The sequence below is a fragment of the Ochotona princeps genome, chromosome 15, assembly GCF_030435755.1.
Source record: "Ochotona princeps isolate mOchPri1 chromosome 15, mOchPri1.hap1, whole genome shotgun sequence".
NCBI lineage: Eukaryota > Metazoa > Chordata > Mammalia > Lagomorpha > Ochotonidae > Ochotona > Ochotona princeps.
The window spans coordinates 16,104,197-16,128,387 of record NC_080846.1 but is presented as its reverse complement, the minus strand read 5'-3'; the positions used below and the strand labels follow the sequence as shown (position 1 = coordinate 16,128,387).

The following is a 24,191-nucleotide window of genomic DNA, read 5'->3' as shown; positions in this document are numbered from 1 at the left end:
AGGTGTACCACTTACTTAATATCCCAGTGGGGAAAAAAAGTCATTTTATTCTCAGGCACTTTCAATGTATGTGAGGTGTATGTGTGTGTGTGTGTGTGTGTGTGTGTGTGTGTGTGTGGGCAAGAGTGGGGGGGAGGATAATAAATACTGTGAGGATGAAGGAATGCCCCTCTGAGCTTGCAGGAGGGCGTGGCAGCAATGTACAGAGCTTTAGGGGTGCAGTCTGTAGACAGGGAGGAGAGTTCAAGGCTGGTTTCAAAGCTGAGGTGGCAGGAAGTGTCCCCTCTCAGCCCAAGAAGCCAAAGAAATTGGAGGAGCGGGGGGGTGGGCCCATGAGCATGGGCATCTGGTTCTTGTGGGTGATCTTGATCTGGGAGGGAAGAAGAACACGCATCAGAGGCAGTTCCTGGCACACTGGGGACTGCAGCATCAAGGGGCTGGGGGGCTGGGGAGATGGCGGGTGTGGACAGGATGTGGGGAAGGTAGCTGGACAGGTTGAGAATTCAAGGTATGGGAGGAATGGTACACAGAGCGAACTGCAGGGCCTCAGAAGAAAGCTGGGGCTTGGAGGTTTCTGAGCCCTGGAGTCTGGGGCTTCACTTTCGGTGGATGCAGGGTGAGACTCACCGTGCAGGGCGTCTGCATCCATGGCTCCCCATCGATTTGCATCGGGAGGGTTTTTGTGGTGCTGAGGGGGCCAGGGAAGGTTCATGGAGATCTCCTGACCTGACCCTCACCATGACTCAGCTTCTCAAGTAGGCCCTTCCTTCCTCTACCCCACCCTCTCCCCCTGCCCCATTCACACACACACTGTGCCTGGGACACCAGTGTTCTCCAGACCCCCTCCCACTCCTTCTCTGGGCGGGGAGGGCGGGGGTATCCTCACCGGAAAGTGATTTCAGAGCACTTGGCCAGCCGATGTCCAGCACTCTTGAGTTTGGTGTAGATCTGGCCCATCTCAATGGCACCCTCCAGCCCTACAACCTCCAGTCGCTTGTCACTTAGGTCTGGGGGTGAGAAATTGAGTAGAAGTTGGCTGCCCCCAAAGAGGGTCACACCTTCACCTCAGTCCCACCCAGTCAGTGCCCGGGTTGTTCCTCTCACCTGGCACACAAGTTTTCAAGATATCAGGGTCAGTAATGACTTTAGCTGTGTTGCCCAAGGCCTGGTTGATCCCATAGATATCCCCAGGAGGTCTCTTGGTATCACCCCAGAGGTTGGAGCCGCCATGAGTGCTGGGGATGTTGAGCACGGCGATGCCTTCCAGGGACTGGTTGCTCAGATCCAGTGGTTTTCCACAGATCTGAGGGAAGTGGGGCAGAGCCCCAGGAGGGGAGAAAAGAGATCCTCACCTCGTGGCTGAGTCATGGCTGCAACTGCTCCCTCTACCAGCTGATAGTGGGAAGGCCAGGATTTGGAGGTTTTCGGGGGGGGGGGGGGGCGGAAATAGGGACTCATGTTTCCTGAGGACTTGAGGAGTCAGAGTTGGAGAGCTGAGAAGTCCAAGGGGTACAGGTTCAAGAACATGAGGGGTTTCTGAGGACGCCTGAGAAGGGAGACCTGGCTCAATGAAGCTGCAGACCAACTCAGGCTGGGATATGACACATACCTCAACAGTCAAGGATTCCTCCAGCTTTTTGCACGTTGAGAAGATGGATTCGGACGTGGCAAACTCAAAGTACCACAGCTTGTTCTTCATTCTGAATCAGCCCCCAATTGCAAATCCCAGCAGGGAAGGGACACGTTACACAGAGATGGCAGGCCCCAGGGAGGGGATGGGGAAGAGTATCAACCCCCCCAACTCCACAAGGGGCTCTCCTGGCAGTGTCATCACCCCATGAAGCACTGTGAGTCAAATTTGGTCACGATCTGCTTCCTACACCCCACACACCCACTGGGTAGGCCCGCATTGCTCCATTCCTTTTGTGCACCTGCTATTGAACTTCTCAGGATATTTCTCTCGCATGACGTGGAACCGGTGAGCAATGGATGCATCCTGGGGAGGTCAAGGCCTGTCAGACCAGAATCCCCCCACCACCCCTCTGCTTCAGCATGGAGCTGACTCTCTTCGGCGCCCCCCCCAGGATGGTTGCAGCACCTCCCAGTTTCTCCTACACCTCACACCCACGTACTCTACTCCCCTATATCCCAGCACCAGAGTCCTCCTCCAGCCTCTTCAGGTTCAACCCCGGACCTTCCCATCCCCACATGCCTATCCACTGACCACTCCGATGGAGAAGTAGTTATTGATGATCTGAAAGGGGACCGGGTCGCTCTTTTCCTCGGTTTGTTGGGGGATCACCTCGATAGACCACCGGTCTATATGAACCACTTTACTTGTCTCTAGGTCCTTGAGGATCTTGGCCAGATTCTGTCCCTCATACCCTAGAGGAGGAAGAGCAGCAGGTGAGTGTGGAGCCCTAACTGAGAGAGATCTCCTTCTCTCAGCTCCTCCCCTGGTGCCAGCCAGGAAGCTCAGGCACCACGACTCCCACAGCTACTCCCAGGGTCAGCCTCTTGCTGAGCCTTCGTCCCACTCTGTTGTGCAAGGTGACTATTTCCTATGGTGTATGCACATCTCCAAATGACTCCAACGTGCATCTGGAACACTGGAGAGAACACTGGCGGGGGAAATGCTGACAATGAATGTAACAAAACAGGGATAATCTCCCTGCAGTCCCCACCCCTGCTGCTGTCTCACTCCATCCTGCCAGATAGATGCAGAATAAAGCAATAATGTCCACATTGTGTGACACTGACACAATTAGTAGAATAAAAAGTTCAAGAGCAGGGACCAACACGGTGGCTCAACACGCTAATCCTCTGTCTTGCAATGCCAGCATCCTGTATGGGTACTGGTTCATGTCCCAGCTGTCCCACTTTCCATCTAGTTCCCTGTTGATAGCCTAGGAAAGCAGTGGAGGATGGCTCAGACCCTTAGGCCCCTGCACCCATGTCGGAGACCAAGAGGAAGTGTTCCTGGCTCCTAACTTCAGATTGGCTCAGCTTTGGACATTGAGATAATTCAGGGAGTGAACCAATGGATGAAAATCTCTCTGTGTCTTTCCTTCTCTCAGTAAAATCTGCCCTTCAAATTAAAAATGATTTTTTAAAAAGTTCAAGAGCAAAGTGGGACCTCCAAATAAACTCAGATGTGTATGGGAATATGGTACACAATTTTTTTCAATTAAAAGAGGAAAAAGTAGCATATTTTATAAATGCTGCCAGATGCAGAATGAATTCAAGATAGATCAAATAATTTAAATGAAAAATATGAAGTGGGATTGGCATCAGACAAAAATTGAAGTGAATGTTTTTATGGTCTCTGAGTGGTAAAAGCCTTTCCAGAGTACAGCACAGAAGTGGGAGCCAATAAGAGGTACAGATAGGGATACATTAATTTTTTAACTATATATTTATTTTTATTAGAAAGTTAGATTTACAGAGAGAAGGAAATACAGAGAGAAAGATCTTCCATCCATTGATTCACTCCCTAAAGGCCACAACAGCCAGAGCTGAGTTGATCCGAAGCCAGGAGCCAGGAGTTTCTTTCTGGTCTCCCATACAGATGACAGGGTCCCAAGACCTTGCGCCTTCCTCCACTGCCTTTCCAGGTCACAAGCAGGGAGCTGGATGGGAAGTAGGGCAGCCAGGACAAAAACCAGCACCCATGTAGGATCCCAGAGCATGCAAGGTAAGGACTTAAGCCACTAGGTTACCATACCAGGCCTGAATTATATTAAATTTTTAAATTCTGTGTGATTATATAAATAAAAAATATATAAACAAACATACACTCTAAAAATAAAAAATGCACATATAGGGACTGGCATTGTGGCAGGTTAGGTACATTTTCCATAATGCCAGCATCCCATACGAGTGCCAGTTAGAGCCCAGCTGCTCCCTTTACAATCTAGTTCCTTGCTGCTAATAGCCTGAGAAAGCAGCAGTTGATGGCCCAAGTCTTTGGGACCCTATACCCACATGGTAGACCTGGAGGGAGCTCCAGGATCCTGGCTCCTGGCTCCACACTGGCCCAACCCCAGACTCTGTGGCCATTTGGGGAGTGAACCAGTGGATGGAAGATCTTTCTCTCTCTCTCTCTCCCCCTATCTCTCCCTCTCATTCTGCCTCTCAGCTAAATAAAACACATATTTTATATTAAAAAATGTACATACTTTTCCCAATATTTCCCAAAACTGCTTTTAGGACAGGTGTTTCAGCACAGAGTTTAATACAAGATAGACAATTGCATTCCCTATTGGATTTCATGTGTTAAAGTCACAGCATTGCTTCCAGTTCCAGTTTCCTAATGGATCCTCGCCAGTCACATGGGTGACTCAGATTGATTCTGGCCCTCAATTTCAGCCTGGCTGGGTCCTGGCTATTGCAGGCATGTGGAAAGTCAGTAGATGAAAACTCTTTCCAGGCCCGGCGGCGTGGCCTAGCGGCTAAAGTCCTCGCCTTGAACGCACCAGGATCCCATATGGGCGCCGGTTCTAATCCCGGCAGCTCCACTTCCCATCCAGCTCCCTGCTTGTGGCCTGGGAAACCAGTTGAGGACGGCCCAATGCATTGGGACACTGCACCCACGTGGGAGACCCGGAAGAGGTTCCTGGTTCCCGGCTTCGGATCGGCGCGCATCGGCCGTTGCGGCTCACTTAGGGAGTGAATCATCGGACGGAAGATCTTCCTCTCTGTCTCTCCTCCTCTGTATATCTGACTTTGTAATAAAAATAAATCTTAAAAAAAAAAAAGAAAAAAAAGAAAACTCTTTCCGCTATTGACCACCAGTAGTCAGTAGTCCACATGTGTGATTATTGGCTTCATGCCTCAAGCCCATCAATGCCAGACAGCAAACAAGTGGCACCTAAACAGGGACTTGGAAGCAGACAAAAAAGGCGATGGAGCCCCTCCTCCACCCCGGGAAGAGGTTATGTTCCTTAGAATTTTCTGATGGATCCTATGAAAAACTATAGGATTCCCCTATGGCTCATTCATCCTGGAAAGTACAACAGCTACCTTGAATACTACCCTGCCCTTGGAGAAAATGGAATACCACACAGAACCTCCTCAAAGAATGGAAGAACCGAACACTCCTTTTGCTTCACGACAGGCTGAAAGTCTTCCTGAGACCCTTAGGGATTCAACAATTGACTTCAACAAAAAGAAGTCTTGAAGCTCCAAGCAGTACTTTGGATACCTAATAACATTTATCTTCTACTAGGAACCCCTAGATCTACCCTCTTGAAGAACACCCTGCTACTGTTGCCCCTCTACACCCTTCTCAGCATGAAGCAGTTACAGCAGTCATTGCCCCCGTCCTTGGCAGTAGACAGGGTCCTTTCTGGGGGAAGGAATGTGAGGAGTCGGACAGGATAATAGGCAGTTAGGGTCTTGGGTCCCTGGTAAAGTTGCCTTTGTAAAACATAAAGTCTTTCCGGGCCTGGCTCGGTGGCCTAGCGGCTAAGGTCCTCGCCTTGAACACGCCAGGATCCCATATGGGTGCCGGTTCTAATCCCGGCAGCTCCACTTCCCATTCAGCTCCCTGCTTGTGGCCTGGGAAAGCAGTCGAGGATGGCCCAAAGATTTGGGACCCTGCACCCAAATGGGAGACCTGGAAGAGGTTCAAGGTTACCGGCTTCAGATCGGCGCAGCACCGGCCGTTGCGGCTCACTTGGGGAGTGAAACATCGGATGGAAGATCTTCCTCTCTGTCTCTCCTCCTCTCTGTATATCTGACTTGGTAATAAAAATAAATAAATCTTTAATAAAAAAAACATAAAGTCTGGTTTCTCCCCATTTCTTGCCCTTCTAAGAGTATGTTCCCCCCAGTTTACAAAACAGAGAAAAAGGATCTCTAGGACAACTGATTGGATATACAAAGAGAAATACTTTCAGGCAAGGGCGTGGAAACAATTGATGGGTTCCACAGACAGGCTTATGGGAACTATGTAAATTCTTCAAAGCCTTCTCCCTTATCCTATGTAACCCTCATTGTAGAAAAGCTTGGGGCCCAGCGGCATGGCCTAGCGACTAAAGTCCTTGCCTTGAAAGCCCCGGGATCCCATATGGGAGCCAGTTCTAATCCCGGCAGCTCCACTTCCCATACAGCTCCCTGCTTGTGGCCTAGGAAAGCAGTTGAGGACGGTCCAAAGCCTTGGGACCCTGCCCACGTGGGAGACCTGGAAGAAGATCCTGGCTCCTGCTTTTGGATCGGTGCAGCTCTGGCCATTGCATTCACTTAGGGAGTGAATCATCGGACAGAAGATCCTCCTCTCTGTCTCTCCTCTCTGTATATCTGACTTTGTAATAAAAATAAAATAAATCTTTAAAAAAAAGAAAAAAAAAGCTGGCGCCACTAATAAACTTCAGCTATTGACCATTAAAAAAAAAGAAAAACAGCAAGAAAGCTTTCTTTCCATTTCTTCTTCTTAATGTATTCATTTCCTCAAATGAATAAACTAATTAGATATGTTTTTAAAAAGAATTTAAAAAGATTTTATTGCAAAGGCAGATTTACAGAGAAGGAGAAACAGATAAAAAGATCTTCAATCCACAGTTTCACTCCTCAAGTGGCTGCAACGGCCAGAGCTGAGCTGATACAAAGCCAGGAGCTTCTTCCTGATCTCCCACACTGGTTCAGGGTCCCAAGGCTTTGGGCCGTCCTCTGTTGCTTTCCCAGGCCACAAACAGGGAGCTGGATGGGAAATAGAGCATCTGGGAAACAAACCAATGCCTATATAAATCACAATACTTGCAGGTGGAGGATTAGCCAGTTTAGCTATTGCACAGACCATCAGCCACTGGTCCTTAGCCCTATAAGTCTTAAAAACAAAACAAAACAAAAAGTACTGGGGCATCTGCCATCCATACAGGAGACCCATCCTGATTTTCCAGATGCTGATTTCATTCTGGTCCAGCTCACATTTAGGGTGTGAATGAATGGCCAGGAGACCTTGTCTAACTCTCTTTCAAACACAAATTCTTAAAAAGTTAATAAAAAATTTGTAAATCGGGCCCGGCGGCGTGGTCTAGCGGCTAAAGTCCTCGCCTTGAAAGCCCCGGGATCCCATATGGGCGCCGGTTCTAATCCCGGCAGCTCCACTTCCCATCCAGCTCCCTGCTTGTGGCCTGGGAAACCAGTTGAGGACGGCCCAATGCATTGGGACACTGCACCCACGTGGGAGACCCGGAAGAGGTTCCTGGTTCCTGGCATCGGATCGGCGTGCATCACCCCGTTGCGGCTCACTTGGGGAGTGAATCATCGGACGGAAGATCTTCCTCTCTGTCTCTCCTCCTCTCTGTATATCTGGCTGTAATAAAATGAATAAATCTTTAAAAAAAATTTGTAAATCATAATTAAATGGGATTAAAAGGCATTTGTTTTGGTGCAAAGAAACATTGAAATCCAAAAGAAGAAACACAGAGGAAAAAGCCTTAAACTTCACAGGAGAGATTATGGGGAACTTTTACTCTCTTGGCTTATAGATCAGAAGTATTTGAATTTTTTTTATGTCAGGCACGTATTATTTTTATAGTCGGGAGAGAAAAAGGTTAAGAAAACAAGCCTTCACTTCCCCACATTCCATTGATAGCTCAGCCCACTGTCATTTGCCTTTCTCCCATCCTACCCTGCTTTAACTGTCGGCCAGGCTTGCCAGCACTTCCTGCCAATGCCAAGAGTTTGTTTTCCCTTCTAGTTCCAGCTCCTGCAACTCCTCTGTCAGTCCCTGCATTCCCCCGCTCTTGGCGCCACAGGACCCTGGCTGACTGCTCTTTCTCAGTTCCTGTAGTGGACCAGATGACCTCCCCTCTTGCCCTCAAATTAGCCACACCCCAAACTCAAGCACCTGCAAGTATGTCACACCTTGCCTGACAGAAGAGTCTCAGCAGACATGACACAATCAGAGACCTTGATGTTGGAGGTGATCCTGGCAGCTTGGATGGGCACCTTGGGATCCCACCCCAATTGCAAAGGCAGGAGAGGGAGGCAGGAGGAAGAGCCCTGGCTGGCCACAAGACAAGGGAAGCGGAGGATCTAACCTTGCCAGCTGGAAGAGCAGCGGCCGGCCGCGGAACGGAAAGAGGGAAAGCCAAGTCCAAGCCTTAGAGCTGAGGAAGACGACATATGTTGACAACACTTCGACTTTGGCCCAGCAAGACCCATTTGAGATGTCTGCCCTCCAGAACCCAAGGACGACAAATTTGTGCTGTCTGTGGTGACAGCAGGTGCCCTCCTTCTTCCTACCGCCTCACCTCTGCTGCTCCCAGGGTCTCTCTGGACCCTCCCACTGGGCAGATGATTCTCTGATGAGTCCTTCTAGCCTGGATTTTTCTTCTAAATTCCTGATGCCTATCTGCAACATCCACAACATGTCCACCCAGTGGCTTTTCTGGCATCTCAACATGTTTAAACCTGAATCAATCGACTTTAAAGCAGCTTTCCTTCTGTATTGTTCAACTTTTTTCAAAAAAAAAATTCATTCCAGGGGCTGGTGTCGTGATGCAGTAGATTAAGCCAGCATCCCATAAGGGCACTGGTTCATATTCCAGTTGCTCCATTTTTTTAAAAAAGGATTATTTATTTTTATTGGAAAGGCAAATATATACAGAGAGGAGGAGAGACACAGAAGAAGATCTTCCATCTGCTGGTTCACTCCGAAAGCAGCCACAATCTCTGGAGCTGAGCCAATGTAAAGCCAGGTGCCTCTTCCACATCTCCCACGTGGGTGCAGGGTCCCAAGGCTTTGGGCCGTCCTTGACTGCTTTCCCAGGTCACAAGCAGGGAAATGGATGGGAAGTGGGACTGCCAGGATTAGAATCGGTGTCCATATGGAATCCTGGCGCGTTCAAGGTGAGGACTTCAGCTGCTAGGCTATCACGCCAGGCCCTCCATTTTTTTATTTGAATTTTTGTTTTTGTTTTTTGGGCCCTCCATTTTTAATCTAGTTTCTTGCTAATGATCTTGGGAAAGCAGTAGAAGATGGCCTAAGCGCTTGCACCACCCATATGGAAGACCCAGATGGAGTTCCTGTGTTTGGCTTCTTCCAGGTCCAGTCCTGGCCACTGCAGCCATTTGAGAGTGAACCAATGGATGGAAAACCTTTCTCTCACACTCTTTTTCTCCCTCTCTTCCTGTAATTCTGCCTTTCAAATAAGTAAACAAAACCTTAAAAAAAAAAAAAGCTTTCAGAAAACTAATTTTCCAAGGCAGAAAAGCAGAGTTAACAAGACCTATAGGGCTCTCTGCCATTTGCTGGTTCCCTCCTAAGATGCTCACAGCTTAAGCTGGGCTGGCCAAAGCAGGGAGTCCGGACCTCAATCCACATCTCCCACCTTGCTGGCAAAGATGCAGTTATTGTAGCTGTCACCACGACCTCCCAGAGCCTATATTAGCAGGGAGCTGGAATCAGGTGCTGGCACCAAGTGTTGAACTCCAATGTGGATCTAGGCTGTTTTTTAGTCTTATTTCTTTTTATTGGAAAGGCAGGTTCATACAGAAAAGGAGATACAGAGATAAAGATCTCCCATTCACTGTTTCACTCCCCAACACAACAGCTAGAGCTGAGCCCATCTGAAACCAGGAACCAGGAGCCTCTTCCTAGTCTCCCATGCCAGCCTAAAATAAAATCTTTTGAAAAATCAGTGTCTCGGGCCTGGCGGTGTGACCTAGCAGCTAAAGTCCTCGCCTTGAAAGCCCCGGGATCCCACATGGGTGCCGGTTCTAATCCCGGCAGCTCCACTTCCCATCCAGCTCCCTGCTTGTGGCCTGGGAAAGCAGTTGAGGACGGCCCAATGCACTGGGACACTGCACCCGCGTGGGAGACCTGGAAGACCTGGAAGAGGTTCCTGGCTCCTGGTTTTGGATCGGCGTGCATCGGCCTGTTGCAGCTCACTTGGGGAGTGAATCATCGGACGGAAGATCTTCCTCTCTGTCTTTCTTCCTCTCTGTATATCTGACTTTGTAATAAAAAAATAAATCTTTAAAAAAAAAATCAGTGTCTTGAGTCAGCGCTTGGTGCAGGAGGCTAATCCTTCACCTTTAAGTACCAACATCCCATATGGCTGCTGGTTCAATGTCCTGGTTGCTTCATTTCCCATTCAGCACGTGGCCTGAAAAAGCACAGAGGATGGTCCAAGTCTTTGGTTCTCTGCACCCATGTGGGAGATCCAGAAGAAGTTCCTGGCTCCTAGCTGTGGATTAGCTCAGCTCTGGCCATTGTGGTCATTTGGGGAGTGAATCAGCACATGGAAGATCTTTCCTTTTCTGTTTCTCTTTCTCTCTTGTAAATCTTTCAAATAAAAATAAGTAAATCTTGGACCCAACAACATAGCCTAGTGGCTAAATCCTTGCCTTGCATGCACCAGGATCCCATATGAACGTGTGTTCCTATCCCAGCTGCTCTACTTCCCATCCAAGTCCCTGTTTGTGGTCTGGGAAGGTAATAGAGGATGACCCAAAACCTTGGGATCCTGCACCTACATGGCAGACCCAGAAGATGCTCCTGGCTTCAGATCAGCTCCTGCTCTGCTGTTGCAGCCACTTGGGGAGTGAACAAGTGCACAGAAGATCTTTCTCTCTGTCTCTTCTTGTATATCTACCTTTCCAATAAAATAAACAAGTAAAATAAATTTTTAAAGAAAAAAAATTTAAAAATCTTAAAAAAACAATTTAGCATCCCAAGAAGCAGCAAATATAGTAGACTTATCTCTGGCGCTCCCACCTCAACTTATTGGTCAACTGCCAAGTGCCAGGGCTTCCATCTCATTAATTCCAGTGCTGCCAGGTGTGCTGGATTGGCGAATCAAACTCAAAAGAAACTGAAAACACCGCAGGCAAACAATACAAAATAGATAAAATCATGTCCGTGGGAACGGCATTGGGGCACAGCTGGTTAAGGCGCCACCATAATGCTGGCATTCTGCTTGGGTGCAGGTTTCAGTCCTGGCTGGGCTGCTTCGTTCCTGCCTCCTGGCTTTGGCCCGGACCCTCCCAGGCTGTTGCAGCCATTTGGGGAGTGAATCAGCAGACGAAGATCTCTTTTTCCCTCTTTCCACCACCCTCCCCTTGCCAACTCTGCCTTTCAAAGAAATAAAATAAATCTTAAAATCACTTCCACAGACTGTTTAGCTTGTGGTCTGTGGCAGGGAAAGGCGAAAGGGCTTAGCACAGCATCCACAGCCCTCTACACCCTAGACCCTTCTCCTCTTGGCCCGACCCTCCCTCTTTTCTGCCTCACACCCTGCAAGCCAATTCCCATCACCAGAAAGTTCTCCCAGTTTCCCTATAGCACTGTGTTGCCTGGGGACGCCTATCCTTACCCTGTTCCTCCACTGAGAATGCCTGCCGCCCTCCATGTATGACTTGAGTGCCCTAATCTCCAGGGAGATCTCAGAGCTGAATTCTGAAATCCCAGACTCCAGGGCACTTCAATCACAGCCCGCCCTGCCCTGAGCTCTTTTATCTACCCAGACCAGCCCTGAAACTCTCAGAGAGCAGCCAACAGACTGGGCCATATATTCAGAAAAAATGACAGCCAATGCATGCGCAACCCCTGGTGAACTGTCTGGGTACTGAGTGACTTGTGGCCACAGCTTCCTGCTAGTTCCTTCACTCAGCCCCGGCTTAGCTCTTCTCCAATCTTCCTGATCCTACCAAAACATTTTCAGGTTTAGAGGGGAATGTCATCCTTGGCCCTTCCAGGGTCTAATTTCAGGCCCTGCCTCTTTCTTTCAAACATCTGCGCTTCTCTTCCTTCCCCAACCCTTTCTCTCTAGACTCTCCCCTGGGTGCCTCTCCCTTCCTACTCAATTCCCCCAGCCCAGCCACTGGCAAGACCCCTTCCCTTGCCCCTTACCTCCTCCCCATCTTAAACAACGAGCCAGATCATTTCCAGTGCCCAGGGGTAGCACAGCGACCGGAGGCACAACAGGCAAGTTGGCTTTGTCTGAGGAGGCAGGCCAAGAGATGGAGGCAGGGTGTGAGTTCTTCTGGAAGGTTCCAATCCCCTACCCAGAGCCTCCCTTATGCACTGACCGATGGTGTCGAGAATCCAACCCACGGTGCCGTCCCCCCCGCACACCAGGATCCGGAAATCAGGGACATCTCTGAAGAACCTAAGTCTGAGACACAAAACAGGGAGAAGATGAAGAGAGGTGACAGTTGGAGGGGGAGAGTTTCTCAGCACTCTCGTCTTCTTTCATTACGAGCCTTGAGTTACTAAGGAAGGCCAGAGAAAAGGCTCATGGGAATGCTGGGGCCCCTCTGCCATGGCCGGGGAAATTCCAGTGCTATCCACTGAAAGTAGGATGGAGACAGGCCTGAGTGCTCATGGGCCCATAGGGAAAGAGGCGTCCTGAATCCTGGACTCTCATGTTCACTCCTGTCCCAGCATGCACTCTGTCCTGCCCTTTCCCTGTAACACACAGTTACACAGCCTCCCAGGAACACTGGACTGGAGGGTGGTGGTGAATTAAGCTGCTATGTAGGATACCCATAGCAGAGTCCCAGTGCCTCTGCTTCTAATCACGCCCACCCTAAGGCTCCTAGGGGGAAGCAGAAGATGGCCTGAGGGTTTGGGTTCTTGCCACCCATGTGGGAGATTCCACACTGAGTTCCAGGCTCCTGGTTTCAGCCTGGCCCAGCTACTGTGGACACTTGGGGGAATGAACCAACAGACGGCAGTTCTCTCTCCTGCTTTCTTTTTCTCTCCAATAAATAAGAGTCTTTTAAAAAAGAAAATCCACAGCCTGTCTCTGCTCCTCACCCAGCCTCAGGATCATCCTTGAGCAGGTTGAATACTTGCCGAGGGTTCAGTATATACTGGAACTTCCAAAACACCCTGTGTGAGCGGGAGAAGGAGAACTTGTGGTTGGTGAGGGGGAATTTCAGGGGTACTACCCCCAGCTTCCCCTATGGATGGTCCCCTCAAGGCATACCCTTTCCATGCCCTTACGCGCCCTCCCACTCCGTCTCAGCAGACCCGGCCTGTCCGTCCTCACCTCTGTCCCTGCTTCCCGCCACTCTTAGGATTGACAAAGACTAGAAGTGGGTGAGTATTAGACACAGGATCAATCTGTATTGGGGGAAAGGAGTAAGGGTAAAGAGAACAGGTTTTGTCACAGGGCAGCTGGGCCCTGGAGACAGGGGCAAAGGGCATCCCCCATCCACACACACCAGATACTTCCTCTCTCTCCCTGCCGTCCCCCCTGCTGTCATCCCACTAGAGCTTCTAGAAGGCTGATACCCCTCCCTTGGGTTTTCCCACTTCAGGCCCTGCCCCTCTAAAGGTGCAAAATGTACCCCTGTCCCCCAAGTGGGAAGCCCAAGTTCTCAGCCCTGTACCCGCAAAGCCTCAAAGGTGCTCATATTTAAATCATCCAAGGTCTTTTGGCTGGCTTTGCTTTGTCTCCGATCCTGTCCAGAGACCTGGGTTGGGAAGGAAAGCCAAGAGGGAGAGAGTTGGATTGTGCCTGCATCCTGCCACAGGTGTGTGTCTCCGAGCTCTGTGTTCAAAATGGTGCTGTGCATGTGTGTGTGTGTGCGTGCGTGTGCATGCATGTGTGACAGGTGGTGCTCCCGGCCCCTCCTAGCTGCTGCCTGAGGTACTCACCAGCACGCTGGGATAGATGGAAGATGGGGGGAGGATGTGGTCTCTGAGCACCCCACAGTCACATTCCTGGCCCATGGCTTGTAGGCAGTCATCATGGATCTGAAAAACATGGGGCATCAGAGAGATTGGGGAACCCTGCAACCTTTCAACTTAGAAGGGTGGGCTGGAAAGAGAACCTTCAGGAGTAGGGCCCCTGGAACCCTAAAAAGATGAGAAAGGCTGGCATGGTGCTACAGTGGGTACTGGTACCTCAAATGGGTGGGAGTTTGAATTCTGGCTGTTCCACTTCTGATCCAGCTCCCTACTAATGGGCCGAGGAGAGCAGCAGAGGATGGCCCAACTGCTTAGCCTCTACACACATGTGGGAGAATTAGGGGGCTCCTAACTCCCAGCGTCAGTCTGGTCCAGTACTAGCTTCCAACACATGGAAGCTATCTCTCTCTCTTTTTTTCTTTCATTTCAACTGAAAGGTAGAGTTAGGAAGAGAAACAGAGACAGAGAAAAATCTTCCATCCACTGGTTCACTCCCCAAATGGCTGCAAGGAGCTGGCAGGAGCTGGACTGGTCCAAAGCCAGCAGCTTCTTCTGCGTCTCCCACGTGGGTGCAGGCGTCCCAGGACTTGAGGCATTCTCCATTCATTTACCAAGTGCATTAGGAGGGAGCTGCTCTGGAAGTGGAACAGCTTGGACTCAGAGGCACCCCTGTGAGATGCCAAGGCTGCAGCCAGAAGCTGTATCCACTATGCCACAGCACTGGCCCCTTTGTCTCTCCTTCTCTCTCTGGAACTCTACCTTTCAAATAAAGGAGATGAAAGAAAAAGACTGTAGGTGTGAGAGAACTGTGGGAAGAGGCGCTAGGCCAAACCTGCACGGACAACTCCCCGACTGACCTCTAGGTGGCACCACACACAATGCAGTCCGGTCAGACTGTGGTAGATGCGGATTTTTTTCTGACAGCGGTCACAGCGCCCAGACTCACAGCCTCCTCGCACCCACACGTGTGATTGAACCTTGCGGGGGCGGAAAAACAGGTTTTTGTCAGGGGAGGGTCTGAGCAGGGGTTGGAGAAGAGAGAGGAGCTGAAGGTAACAAGGGGTCAGGGCGAAAAGGGCAGTGATGGCAACCTGGGTGGGCAGGGTGTCACTCACCCCAATGTCCTTCCGGGACTTGGCGTAGGTGCTGACTTCACAGGGCAGGGCCTTCATTGTACAGTGGTCGTGGACAGTGTACTTGCAGACTGTGGGAGAGGGGAGCAGGTCAGAGGCCCAGCGGAGGCCCCTCTCCCTCTGTCTTCATTTGGTGGCAAGGGAGAGGGAAGGTGAGACAAGATCCTGAACTTGTAACTCTTTGCTCTGAGGGTGTGGCAGAGAATGAAGGGGGTGTGTGATCTGCAATTCCTGTGCCTCTGTCTCATCTTTCCTTTAAAAACAGGACCATTCATGTGTCAGCTAGGCTGGGTGGTACAAGAGAGGTATAGAGACATCTATAACAATAATAATAATGTTCATTACAGCTCATAGTATGTGTGCCCCATGGGAAGCACGTCTCATGCATCCACTAGGTAATGCTCACAGCTACTGCCTCTTCACAGAGGAAAGGAAGGCATACAGAAGTTAGGTGGTTTCCCCCAGAACAGAAGCAAGCCTAGGAGTTAAACAGAGCCTTCTCTCAGCTCTGAGGACTGGGCTTAGAAACCCTCTTGTGTCCTGCTCCCAGCCTTCTCCCACGCCATCACTCACGGTTACAGCTCAGCCCCTGTTTGCCTAGACCTATGCATGACTCGCACAGGTTGCAGTAGACGGGTCGGGGGAACCTCTTGGGTCTCCACATGTGCTGTCCATCATCCTTCAGCGTCTGCGAGGGCACAACGGACACGAGGGAGTGAGGCAGCCAGGGCCAGCCAGGGCGGCTGCATGTCTCTGTGTGGGGGGTGGGGTGGGGGGAGACTCCTTGGTACTTACCATCTCCAGGCCCAGCAGCACCAGCAGTGGCACAGTGGTGGCCCCGGCCCGGACCCACTCGGCCAGGGAGACAGAGCCGCTGCCATCGTAGTCAATCTCCTTCATCATCTCCTGGAGGATCTGAGAGTGGGCAGGGACTTGGAGGGGCCGCCCTGACCCCACTTGGCTCTTCATGGCGCCCAGCCCAGAGCGCCCGACGGGGGCTGGGGGCGGGGAGGGCCAGACTCCCTAGGGAAAGACTGGGAAGGAGCGACTGCCATACCGGCCTCAGCTCGGACACATCCCAGTCCAGGTATTCAGCCATTCGCATCATCTGCAGGATGATCTTCTCCACTTCCTGGCACAAGGAAAGTAAGAATAATGGCCACGTCGCATTCGCACTACTACCACCATCCCAACTCTTTGCCAGATGGCAGGGTTCCCAGATTCTACCCCCAGATGACACGCCCCCATCACTGTGAGTGAGGCAGTCCCCCCATTCCTATCCATAGCATCCTCTTTGAGTCAGGGGCTTAGACCCTCTCCCTGACCTAAGCCAAGAAAAACGCGATGACTTCCCCCGGCCTCCTCTGCATCTTGGGACCCTGGGAGGGTTGAGGCGGGGGGCCCAGCCAAACAGACACACGCTCCCTTGCCCCACATCCTCTGGGTCCCCCTACTCACCGAGCTATCCAGGATCCCATTCCTGTCCGTGTCGTACAGCTTGAAGGTGACTGTGGGGTGTTTTTTTGCAGGGGGGGAGGGCAGGAGAGGGCAAGGTCATTTTGTGAGAGACACTCAGAATTTGTAAAAGGGAAACAGAGATGGGGAGAGATTTTGGGTGAAAAACACGGAGCTGGGAATGGGACTGAAGGAGACCCAAAGGGAGGGCAAGTGGGCATGCAGTGGCTTTGCCAGGGGAGACAACACACACTCCCATAGCCCGCGTACGTCCCAAAGTCCCCTATGTGAGAACACAGCAGGGCATTTCCAAAAGCTCAGAGAAAATGAAATTCAAAAACAAGCTTTAGTGCCAAGTAATGTTTGAAATCCAAGCATGTTTTTTTTTCCACAATATGTATGTCTCATGAGTTTTCTGAAGCCCCTACATGAGCATGGATTTCAACGATTTCCTTTGCACCAAAGTTAACATTTTGTTGTTTTGCCTTTTTTTTTTTTTTTTTTTTTTTGAGCCAGACAGAGACACTGAGAGAGCTCCTATCCAATTCTCCCAAAATGCCTGCAATGGCTGGGGGCTGTGCCAGAGTCTAGTTGGCAGCTGGGAACTCAAGAATGGCAGGGGCCTAGCCATCGCACCTGCACTTCCCAGAAACCAGTTCTCAGGGACCAGCATCAGGAGCCGAGTGAACCTCAGGACTCAGCCAGGGAGCGCTGGCATCCCAGCCCTATCTGTGTCTTTTGATTCCATTTTCCGTGAATCTTTTGAAGTACACTCATGTAAGACGGGGGAACTGGATTGACTATGGTGGATGGCATTAGGGATAAGTCATCTGGGGGTGGGGGAGATAAGAGGAAACGGGCCCATACTCTGGCCCCACCTTTGTCTGGCCCTGTCAGCCTTTAGGAATCCTGAAAGAATGAGGGGAGAGAGGCTGGAGAACCCTTTTCTTTTCCTTTCCCCTTCCTCCCCTCTCCCAATCTAGTAGGGTAACTCACACTCCAGCTTGTCTTCCGGCCGGCCACCCTCCAGAAGAGAAAAATAGCAGGAGACATCACTGAGACACACCACATCTGGTGATGGAAAATCGCAATGGATCTGAGGTCAGGGGTGCCCCTACATCAACTCCTCTCTCCCCTTTAACTTTTCTCCCTCTGGCTCATAGGCCTGCCTGAGCCCCCCAGCCCTCACCCCGACACCACGTGACTGGACTGGACTCTCATGCTCAAGTTCACACCTGTTGGATTTCTCTTCCAGGGGCCCAGGCCAGGCCTACCCATGTGACCATACCTTTTGAAACAGTACTGTCTGAGCAGTGATCATTCTGGAATGATTGGAACAGGGCCAGGCTTAGGTGGCTGGGAACATCATCCACATCCAGATAGATTTTCAGGAATTGTTGAAATCCTTCATAGCCAATGGCCTGGGAGAAGAGTGGACATCATCCTTGGGATTGGGCGGGGTTGGGGCTGGGGACTGAAGGCTGGGGAGTGGGTGGGCTGGGGGATGGGCAATGATGGAGACAGAGGCTGTGGATGCAGAGCCCAGAAGTGCCTGGGGCAGAACTAGGGTGTTGGGGCCTGAATTCACTGACTCTCTAGTTCGGTCCTGACAATGTCTGCTGTGACAGTGGACACTAGAGTCTCTAGGAAGAAGGGCAGGTCCAGACTCCTAATCCTAAGACATGGGCGGGAGGAACTGGCCAGGGAGAGGATTTCCTCAGCCGCCACGCACATCTCCTTGGAGGTACTGGGACATGCGGTCTTCCTCAAAGAGCTTCAGGACGTCGATGACCTTTTTGGTGGAGTCTAGGGGAGAAGGAAGTGGGAGAAGAGCATTCAGTCCCCCTGGCTGTCGCTACCTCCTGCCACACTCCCACCCAAGACATCTAGCAGGGAAAAAAACAAAAAACAAAAAACAATAACAAAAAAACAATCAAATGAGATGATGCAAGAAGTTCCACAGAAACACTCGGGAGGATGGAGGGGAAGTATTCTTAAGCTTTACTTGTCTGAGACCTAGAGCAAGCAGCCCAGATATAGAAAAGGTGGGCTCCCTTAGCTGGTCACCGGCCTAAGCGCCCCGAGGGGCTGGGGCAGGGGGTGGGAGGAGGGGTTGTGGGGAAGAGGGTAGGTACCCCACGGCTTGAGCCTCTGGGAGGAGGACTCACATTCCATGTACTTCTGCAGCTGGGCAAAATCGCTGGGGCTGATCAGACCCCTTTCCTTAGCCATCTTTTTGTTTTTCCTGAGGATGGCCAGAAAGGCTGCTTCGTAGTAGAACCTCCCACGCTTGGTCCTCTTCAGAGGGTAGGCCTGCGGAAGATGATGGCAAGCCCCAGCTGTCCCCGCCTCGTTGCTGCCTGCTCCACTCTGCCTTCGGCATCAGCCTCCTCTTCCCTTAGGTCTCTGCTCGCCCTGACGGGGTCAGTCCTCTCTCATCTCTGACTCATCTTTGCCTTTCTCTCGCCTCCATTTCTGGATGCTTCTGCCCCAGTTGGTCTCTATTCATTTTGACCACCCTCACCTCCCCACCTCAACACTCGGCGCTGTCCTGTCTGTGGTCCAGGCCTACCCCAGCGCCTTCCGCTATCCCCCAAGCCCCTGGCTCTGCAATGTTCCGCCCTCCCACCCACCCAGTTGCGTTTGCCCGGAACCCCAGCGAGGCGGTGGCGGCCGGTCAAGGTCTGCGGGCGGCAGGGGTAGGGATTCTTACAGCCTTGGCACGGTGCCCGGGCCACGACCCCATCTCGTTCTGCCTCCAGCCGGCCCCCAGCCCCGTTCAGCCACTCTCTCTACCCGGGCCACCCACGCCCTGCAACGACCTCTAGCGCTTTTGACTCGTGCCAAGGAATCATCTCTGGCTGGGTTCCTAGCTGGGGCCCCGCCTCGCCCGCGTTCCCGCGGAGCTCGGCTGGGGAAGGGCGGGGACCCAGGCTCGCGGGGCTGGGAGGAGGTGCGGGTAGGGAGGGCTCTGGGCGCGCGGCTGGAGGCTCCGAGACCGGGGGGTTTCCTTCCTCCCTGGCAGGGTCAGCAGAGCTTGAAGTGCTTAGGGAGCCCAGCGTGGGGGCGTGTATTGTCAGACCCAGACACCAAAGAGCAGGCATCACGTGGATCCTGCTGACCATCAACCTGAGGACCACCTGCCTTGAGGCTTCCCTAACAGCTGCGGCTACAATAAAACCTCTTACATTATCATTCTAGTTCAGCCAGGTGATGCAGTCCAACAGAACTAGGGCCAGTCACATATGGCTTCCTTTCTCAGCTGTGATAACACTGTGGGACTTGGCAAGGTTGTGTCTGTGAAATAGGAAGAATGAGTCTCATCTTACAAAGTCTTACATGAAAGAAGACACCAAAAGAGCCTTGTACAATGCTTGGCATGGTGAAAGCCACCAAGAATTGGCAGCTATGATTGCGTGTATAACCAAAATCAAATCTCAGGAAGACAGGAAACGATTGGTACAATCAGTCATGGATGGGCAAACAGCCTCAAACTGGCCGGCGCAGCGGTAGGTGGAAAAGTAGAAGCCCCAGTCCAAGAATGGCATGGGGGCCTCTGCCTACATGTCATTCTGTCCTCCTGTTGCCCTCCCGCCCCCCAGCACTCCCTGTCCTCCTGCTCCACACACACAAGCTAAGTGCAGAGCTGGCAGGTGGACTGTGCTATCTGCCTGGGACACTCCTCCCTCCTGTGTGCAGAGCCAGCATCATGCCTGCCTGAACTGTCAGCTCCGCCAAGACAATGTCCTTGAGTGTTCTGGGCTGAGGAAGCTCCCCTCCTTTGCACAGTCCATACCCCCTACCACCTTGCTGCCTTGATAGAACTAAGCCCAAGTGGAAATGATTTCCCTCTATGTATTTCTGTGTTGACTGTCTTCTACCAAAATAAAAGTTTCTTGGGGGCAGGCACTGCACCCTCAATACATAGCTAGTCCTTAGCATGTTGTGGGTGCTCAGTATGGATTGTACATAGGGTTGTGTAAGGTAAGGGAGTCATGTTTTGGGACTATTAGTCTACCTAGGGGTAAACAGCATGCGAACGTGTCCACCAGGGGAATAGAAAGTAGTGTGGCATACATACAGTAGGTGCTAAATAAAGAGATTTTTCAATGACTAGATGATGTACGGAGGGACTCCAGCAGCCACTCGTGGATCAGCTCAGGAGGGCAATCAGAGCCTATAAAAGTAGCCCAGCCCCTCTCCTTTCTGATGGTGCCAGCCTCCACCCCAGGTCTGTCTGCTGTCCACCCCTGCCCAGAGCACCGTTCCTGCTCCCGCTGTGACATCAACAGCCTGCAGAAAGGATCTGGCTGTTTTCAGGAACTATAATCTAATGACTGCTACCAACAGATCTAATGAGTGTCTAACAGTCTGAGGATCAATAGGGCCTGCATGGCTTAATTAGTTTCTCTAATTACCCCTGGGGATTCTTAGATGATTCCAAAGTTCTAGGAAATGGAATCTGAGGAGAAAAGTGACAGAGAGACAACCAGAGCCAGTGAGGAGAGAATGCAGGACGTTCTCAGCTTTCCTGTCATGAGTCAACACTTTCTTGCCCCTTCCTGTCTCTTCCAGGTTCTAAACCTGGAGGGGTTGTGTACTCACACAGGAAAGGGGAAGCACAGGGGCTTTGCAATTAGGCGTGAGCGATTAGAATCTTAGCTCTTACATGAGTCTTTCAATCTCCCTAAATCTCAGTTTTGTCACTGGTAAAATGGGTACCTGGAATCACATGGTGGGAATTAATACAAGAAAACACATGCAAGGTACTGAGTAGCCCGAATGAGACAGAGTAAACATTCCATAAGTGCTAGCTATCATTGTTATTATGAAAGGTGATATTTGGAGAAAACCAAGTCTGGGGTCAGGCAAAGAAAACGATGCTTTGATCGGAAAGACATACGCTAGATCTCCCAGCAGCCCCATGGTACACTTCCCTCCGTTTTATTGGTATCAGGTGCAGGCACATAATAGTGCCACGATTCTGCACTTTGCCTCTAGGAGGCTGATCAGGTGGTTGGAAACCAGAGTGTCAGGGTTCAAGAACACCCCTGGGCTAGGACCTGGGATCTATTCAGTTGTCTTTCTGCTTTCTCTCCTGTGGCGGCTCCTGCATGTGTGGCCACTCCTGGACTCACGGGCAGTGAATTGAAGGATCCTGGGATCTTTAGACATCTGGAACAAGTCCTATTTTGTCCTCGGACTCCATCCCACCCCTGAGGCTATAACCTGGGCTAGTCCAGGCGAATGCCAGGGCTGGGAGGAGGGTGGGGTCTGCTGCCTGCCTGCCAGCTATTCGTGACTCACCCTTCCCTCCACTCCTGGCTTCCCTAGCCACATCCAGCAAAGTTGACTTGGAGGCCAAGGACCCTAGGACATCCTCCGAACCCAGGGTCACCAACCTTCCCAGAGCCAGGGACCGGAGCAGTGTCATCCTGGCTTCAGTCCGTTATGCCCAGTCTGAGAGCCTGTCATTCTCTGGTTTTAATTTTCAACATCAAATACAAACATTGCTGTTAGCCAAAAGACAGATTATTCTAGCAAAAGCAAGAGTAAACATTTAAAGTTTCCTCATCTACTTTAGCATTCATTGGTCACATTCTACAGAAATCAATCATTCCTCAAGAATTAGCTGCACCCCCACTCTCCCACCCACCCTGCCACCCCAGGACATTCAGGTTGTTCCTGCAAGAAACCCTGGGGGGTAGGCACCCCTGGTGAGAGGGCCCAGGTGAAATTACACAAACTTCTGAGACTCCCTTATCCATATCGAGTAAGCAGGGGGCATCTATTTTCTGTTTTGTGTTTTTCCTGTCCATTCCTGCAACAAGTTGTGGTCCCTGAGGGAGGATTACCAGCCTCAGAATTGATGAAACCTCCACCAGCGTGGCCTATGGTGGCTTGCCCAGTGAAAGGGAGCGGCGTGTGTGCGCGCCTGTGTGTGGAGGGTGACATTGCATAGCACGGGAGGAAGTTACAGTGTTGGCATGTCGGGGGATGTGGGCTTGTACGTTCTGAGACTTAAGAGATGCCCAATAATATTTGCGTGTCTTCCTGGCAAAGCTCATATCTCCCGGTAGCAGGTGGAAAGTAGCTTTCAGACTCCTGTTTTCAGAAACTTCCCGGTGACAGGTGCGAGAAGGATGCGGATGAGGAGTTGGGGATCAACAAGCCAAACAAAAAGCCCTCCCCACCCGCGCAGCGGCGGCGGGGCAGGTTCCAGAAGGGACTTTCCTCCGGGTCGGTTCCCGGGGAACTGCGCTTCATCCTTTTTCCGCAAGGGAGCGGAGGGATGCAGGAAGATGTGGGGTAACGCTGCCTCCCGGCCCTGGCCCAACCCTCCCCTGCCCCTGCGACCCAGCTCAAACCCTCCCAGGATCGCTCCAGCTGTCACGCTTCCTCTCGCCCGCCCCAGCAGCCCGTACCCAACCCGCGGGGTGGCCCCTTCCGCAGCCCCCTCTGGCCTCGAGGAGGGTGCCTGGGAGGTGGCGGGAGTTCGCAGGGTCTCTACCTTGCCTGGGGGAGGGCGAGCGGTGGGAGCTGAAGCGCCGGCGCCGGAGCTGGAGTCCGAGCTGGGTCGGAGGGGACGGGCCAGGCAGACGCGCCCGCCGCGGGGCCGCCCCGCTCCTGACGACACAGCTGCCCGCCCACCCCCGCCGGCCCGCCCGCGCCCGCGCCCTGGGCCCGGCGCCCCTGACTCCCAGCACCTGGAGGCCGCAGAGGCCCCAGGGTGCATGTTTCCAGTGCACCATGATCTATTCCCTCCTTCCTAAGTGTCTGCAGGGCTGGGTCGGTGTAGCTTTCTCCACTTCCTGCGCTCACGTTCTCGTGGCTCTGCTTCTGTTTTGCTTTTATTTCTCATCACTCAAAGCTTCTCCCCTCAGGTCAAACCTTGGGGCCAAGATAAGTGGCCCTGGGCGCTGATAGAACAGCTGGGCAGCTGCCAGCCCACCAACGTCTAAGAACTGCCACTCCAGGATCCCCTGACCAAGCTCCCTCCTTGCAGGTTTAAAACCTACTCAGGAGGTCCCATAGGGACACCCAGTCACCTCTCTCCATAGCTCCCACTGCTTGAGATAGTCGTAGCCAACCTTCTTCAGGCTTCTCACCACCTTTTCAAACCAGTTCCTTCTTTTTTCCTATGGTCGCCGATTTCAAGACTAAACTCTTGGGTGGGTTTGAATGCAGAAAGAGTTCTCTGGTCAGCTTTCATGCTTTCTCCCTGCCCTAACCCATCTGCTGTACCCGCTGACCTTGGCAGGTGGTGCGGTCCAAAGCAGAGTGAAAGGAGGGAAGTCTTTGCTGAAGTTCCTGCCTAGGATCTGCTCAGTAGGGTTCAAGGTTCTTGGGCAGCATGTGTACAGGCAGAGTAAGGGGAGAGACCAGGCAGAGGGACTTACTGGTAGATCCAGGCACCCTGCTCACCAGCCCCACCCCAGCCCTTGTAGAACTCCCTCCTATCTTTTGTTGAAGTAGGGCAGAGAGTCACAAAGATTTGAGTTCCTGGAACCATCTCAATTACACCTGGATGTGCAAAGGAGGGGGAAGGGCATGGGCTATGTCTATAAACATTTTGAAGGTTGGGTTGGAGGAGACAGGGCATGAATATATGATGCCCCCTAGTGGAAGTACAGGGATCTGAGCAGTTATGGCTTGGTTTCAAAATAAGCTTATTGGGCCAGATGCCTCCACTTGGAGCAGAAGTGTGATTGCTAACTAGCAAGCTTTCTTTGGGAGCACTGTTGTTGAATCCAAGCTGGAGAAGATCTGGAGCGAGGGTAGCAGAGGCTCTGTCCCTCTGCCCCTGGGTCAATGCAGGTCTCATTTCCCACACCTAGCTACAGAGACAAGGGCCTGGCCCCTTCTTAGCCTTTATCCGTCCAGTGTTTTCTTCAGTGTTGGCAAAACCTGGTCTCTCCTCCCCACATAACCTCTTAGTCATCGTCCGCAGACAC

The 24,191-nt window shown here is 51.7% G+C and overlaps 2 protein-coding genes across 6 annotated transcripts in view; one reads left to right on the top strand and one right to left on the bottom strand.

Moving 5' to 3' along the window:
* Positions 1-20: 20 nt before the first annotated feature.
* Positions 21-23,303, bottom strand: DGKA (diacylglycerol kinase alpha). 5 transcript variants are annotated; one of them, XM_058673829.1, is made up of 24 exons: positions 23,286-23,303; positions 18,405-18,549; positions 17,969-18,042; positions 17,525-17,657; positions 17,233-17,307; positions 16,240-16,289; positions 15,839-15,913; positions 15,577-15,696; positions 15,355-15,469; positions 14,764-14,852; positions 14,506-14,625; positions 13,616-13,714; positions 13,348-13,431; positions 13,005-13,078; positions 12,770-12,844; positions 12,040-12,125; positions 11,861-11,950; positions 2,225-2,385; positions 1,932-1,996; positions 1,610-1,700; positions 1,105-1,303; positions 887-1,007; positions 628-688; positions 21-370 (listed from the first exon to the last, which is right to left on the bottom strand). In XM_058673829.1, the coding sequence occupies exons 2-24, from the start codon at positions 18,466-18,468 to the stop codon at positions 287-289; spliced, it is 2,205 nt and encodes a 734-aa protein (XP_058529812.1). In that variant the 5' UTR covers positions 18,469-18,549; positions 23,286-23,303; the 3' UTR covers positions 21-286. The 5 variants fall into 5 exon arrangements, with proteins under 5 accessions (XP_058529812.1, XP_058529811.1, XP_058529813.1 ...); XM_058673828.1 differs by lacking the exon at positions 23,286-23,303 and adding an exon at positions 22,748-22,897; XM_058673830.1 differs by lacking the exon at positions 23,286-23,303 and adding an exon at positions 19,425-19,444.
* PYM1 (PYM homolog 1, exon junction complex associated factor) overlaps positions 22,599-24,191 on the top strand; it is a 20,238-nt gene continuing 18,645 nt past the window's right edge. Inside the window, exon 1 of the mRNA XM_058673841.1 lies at positions 22,599-22,602. The gene's annotated coding sequence lies outside the window, so the exon portion shown is untranslated. The remainder of the gene's footprint in view (positions 22,603-24,191) is intronic.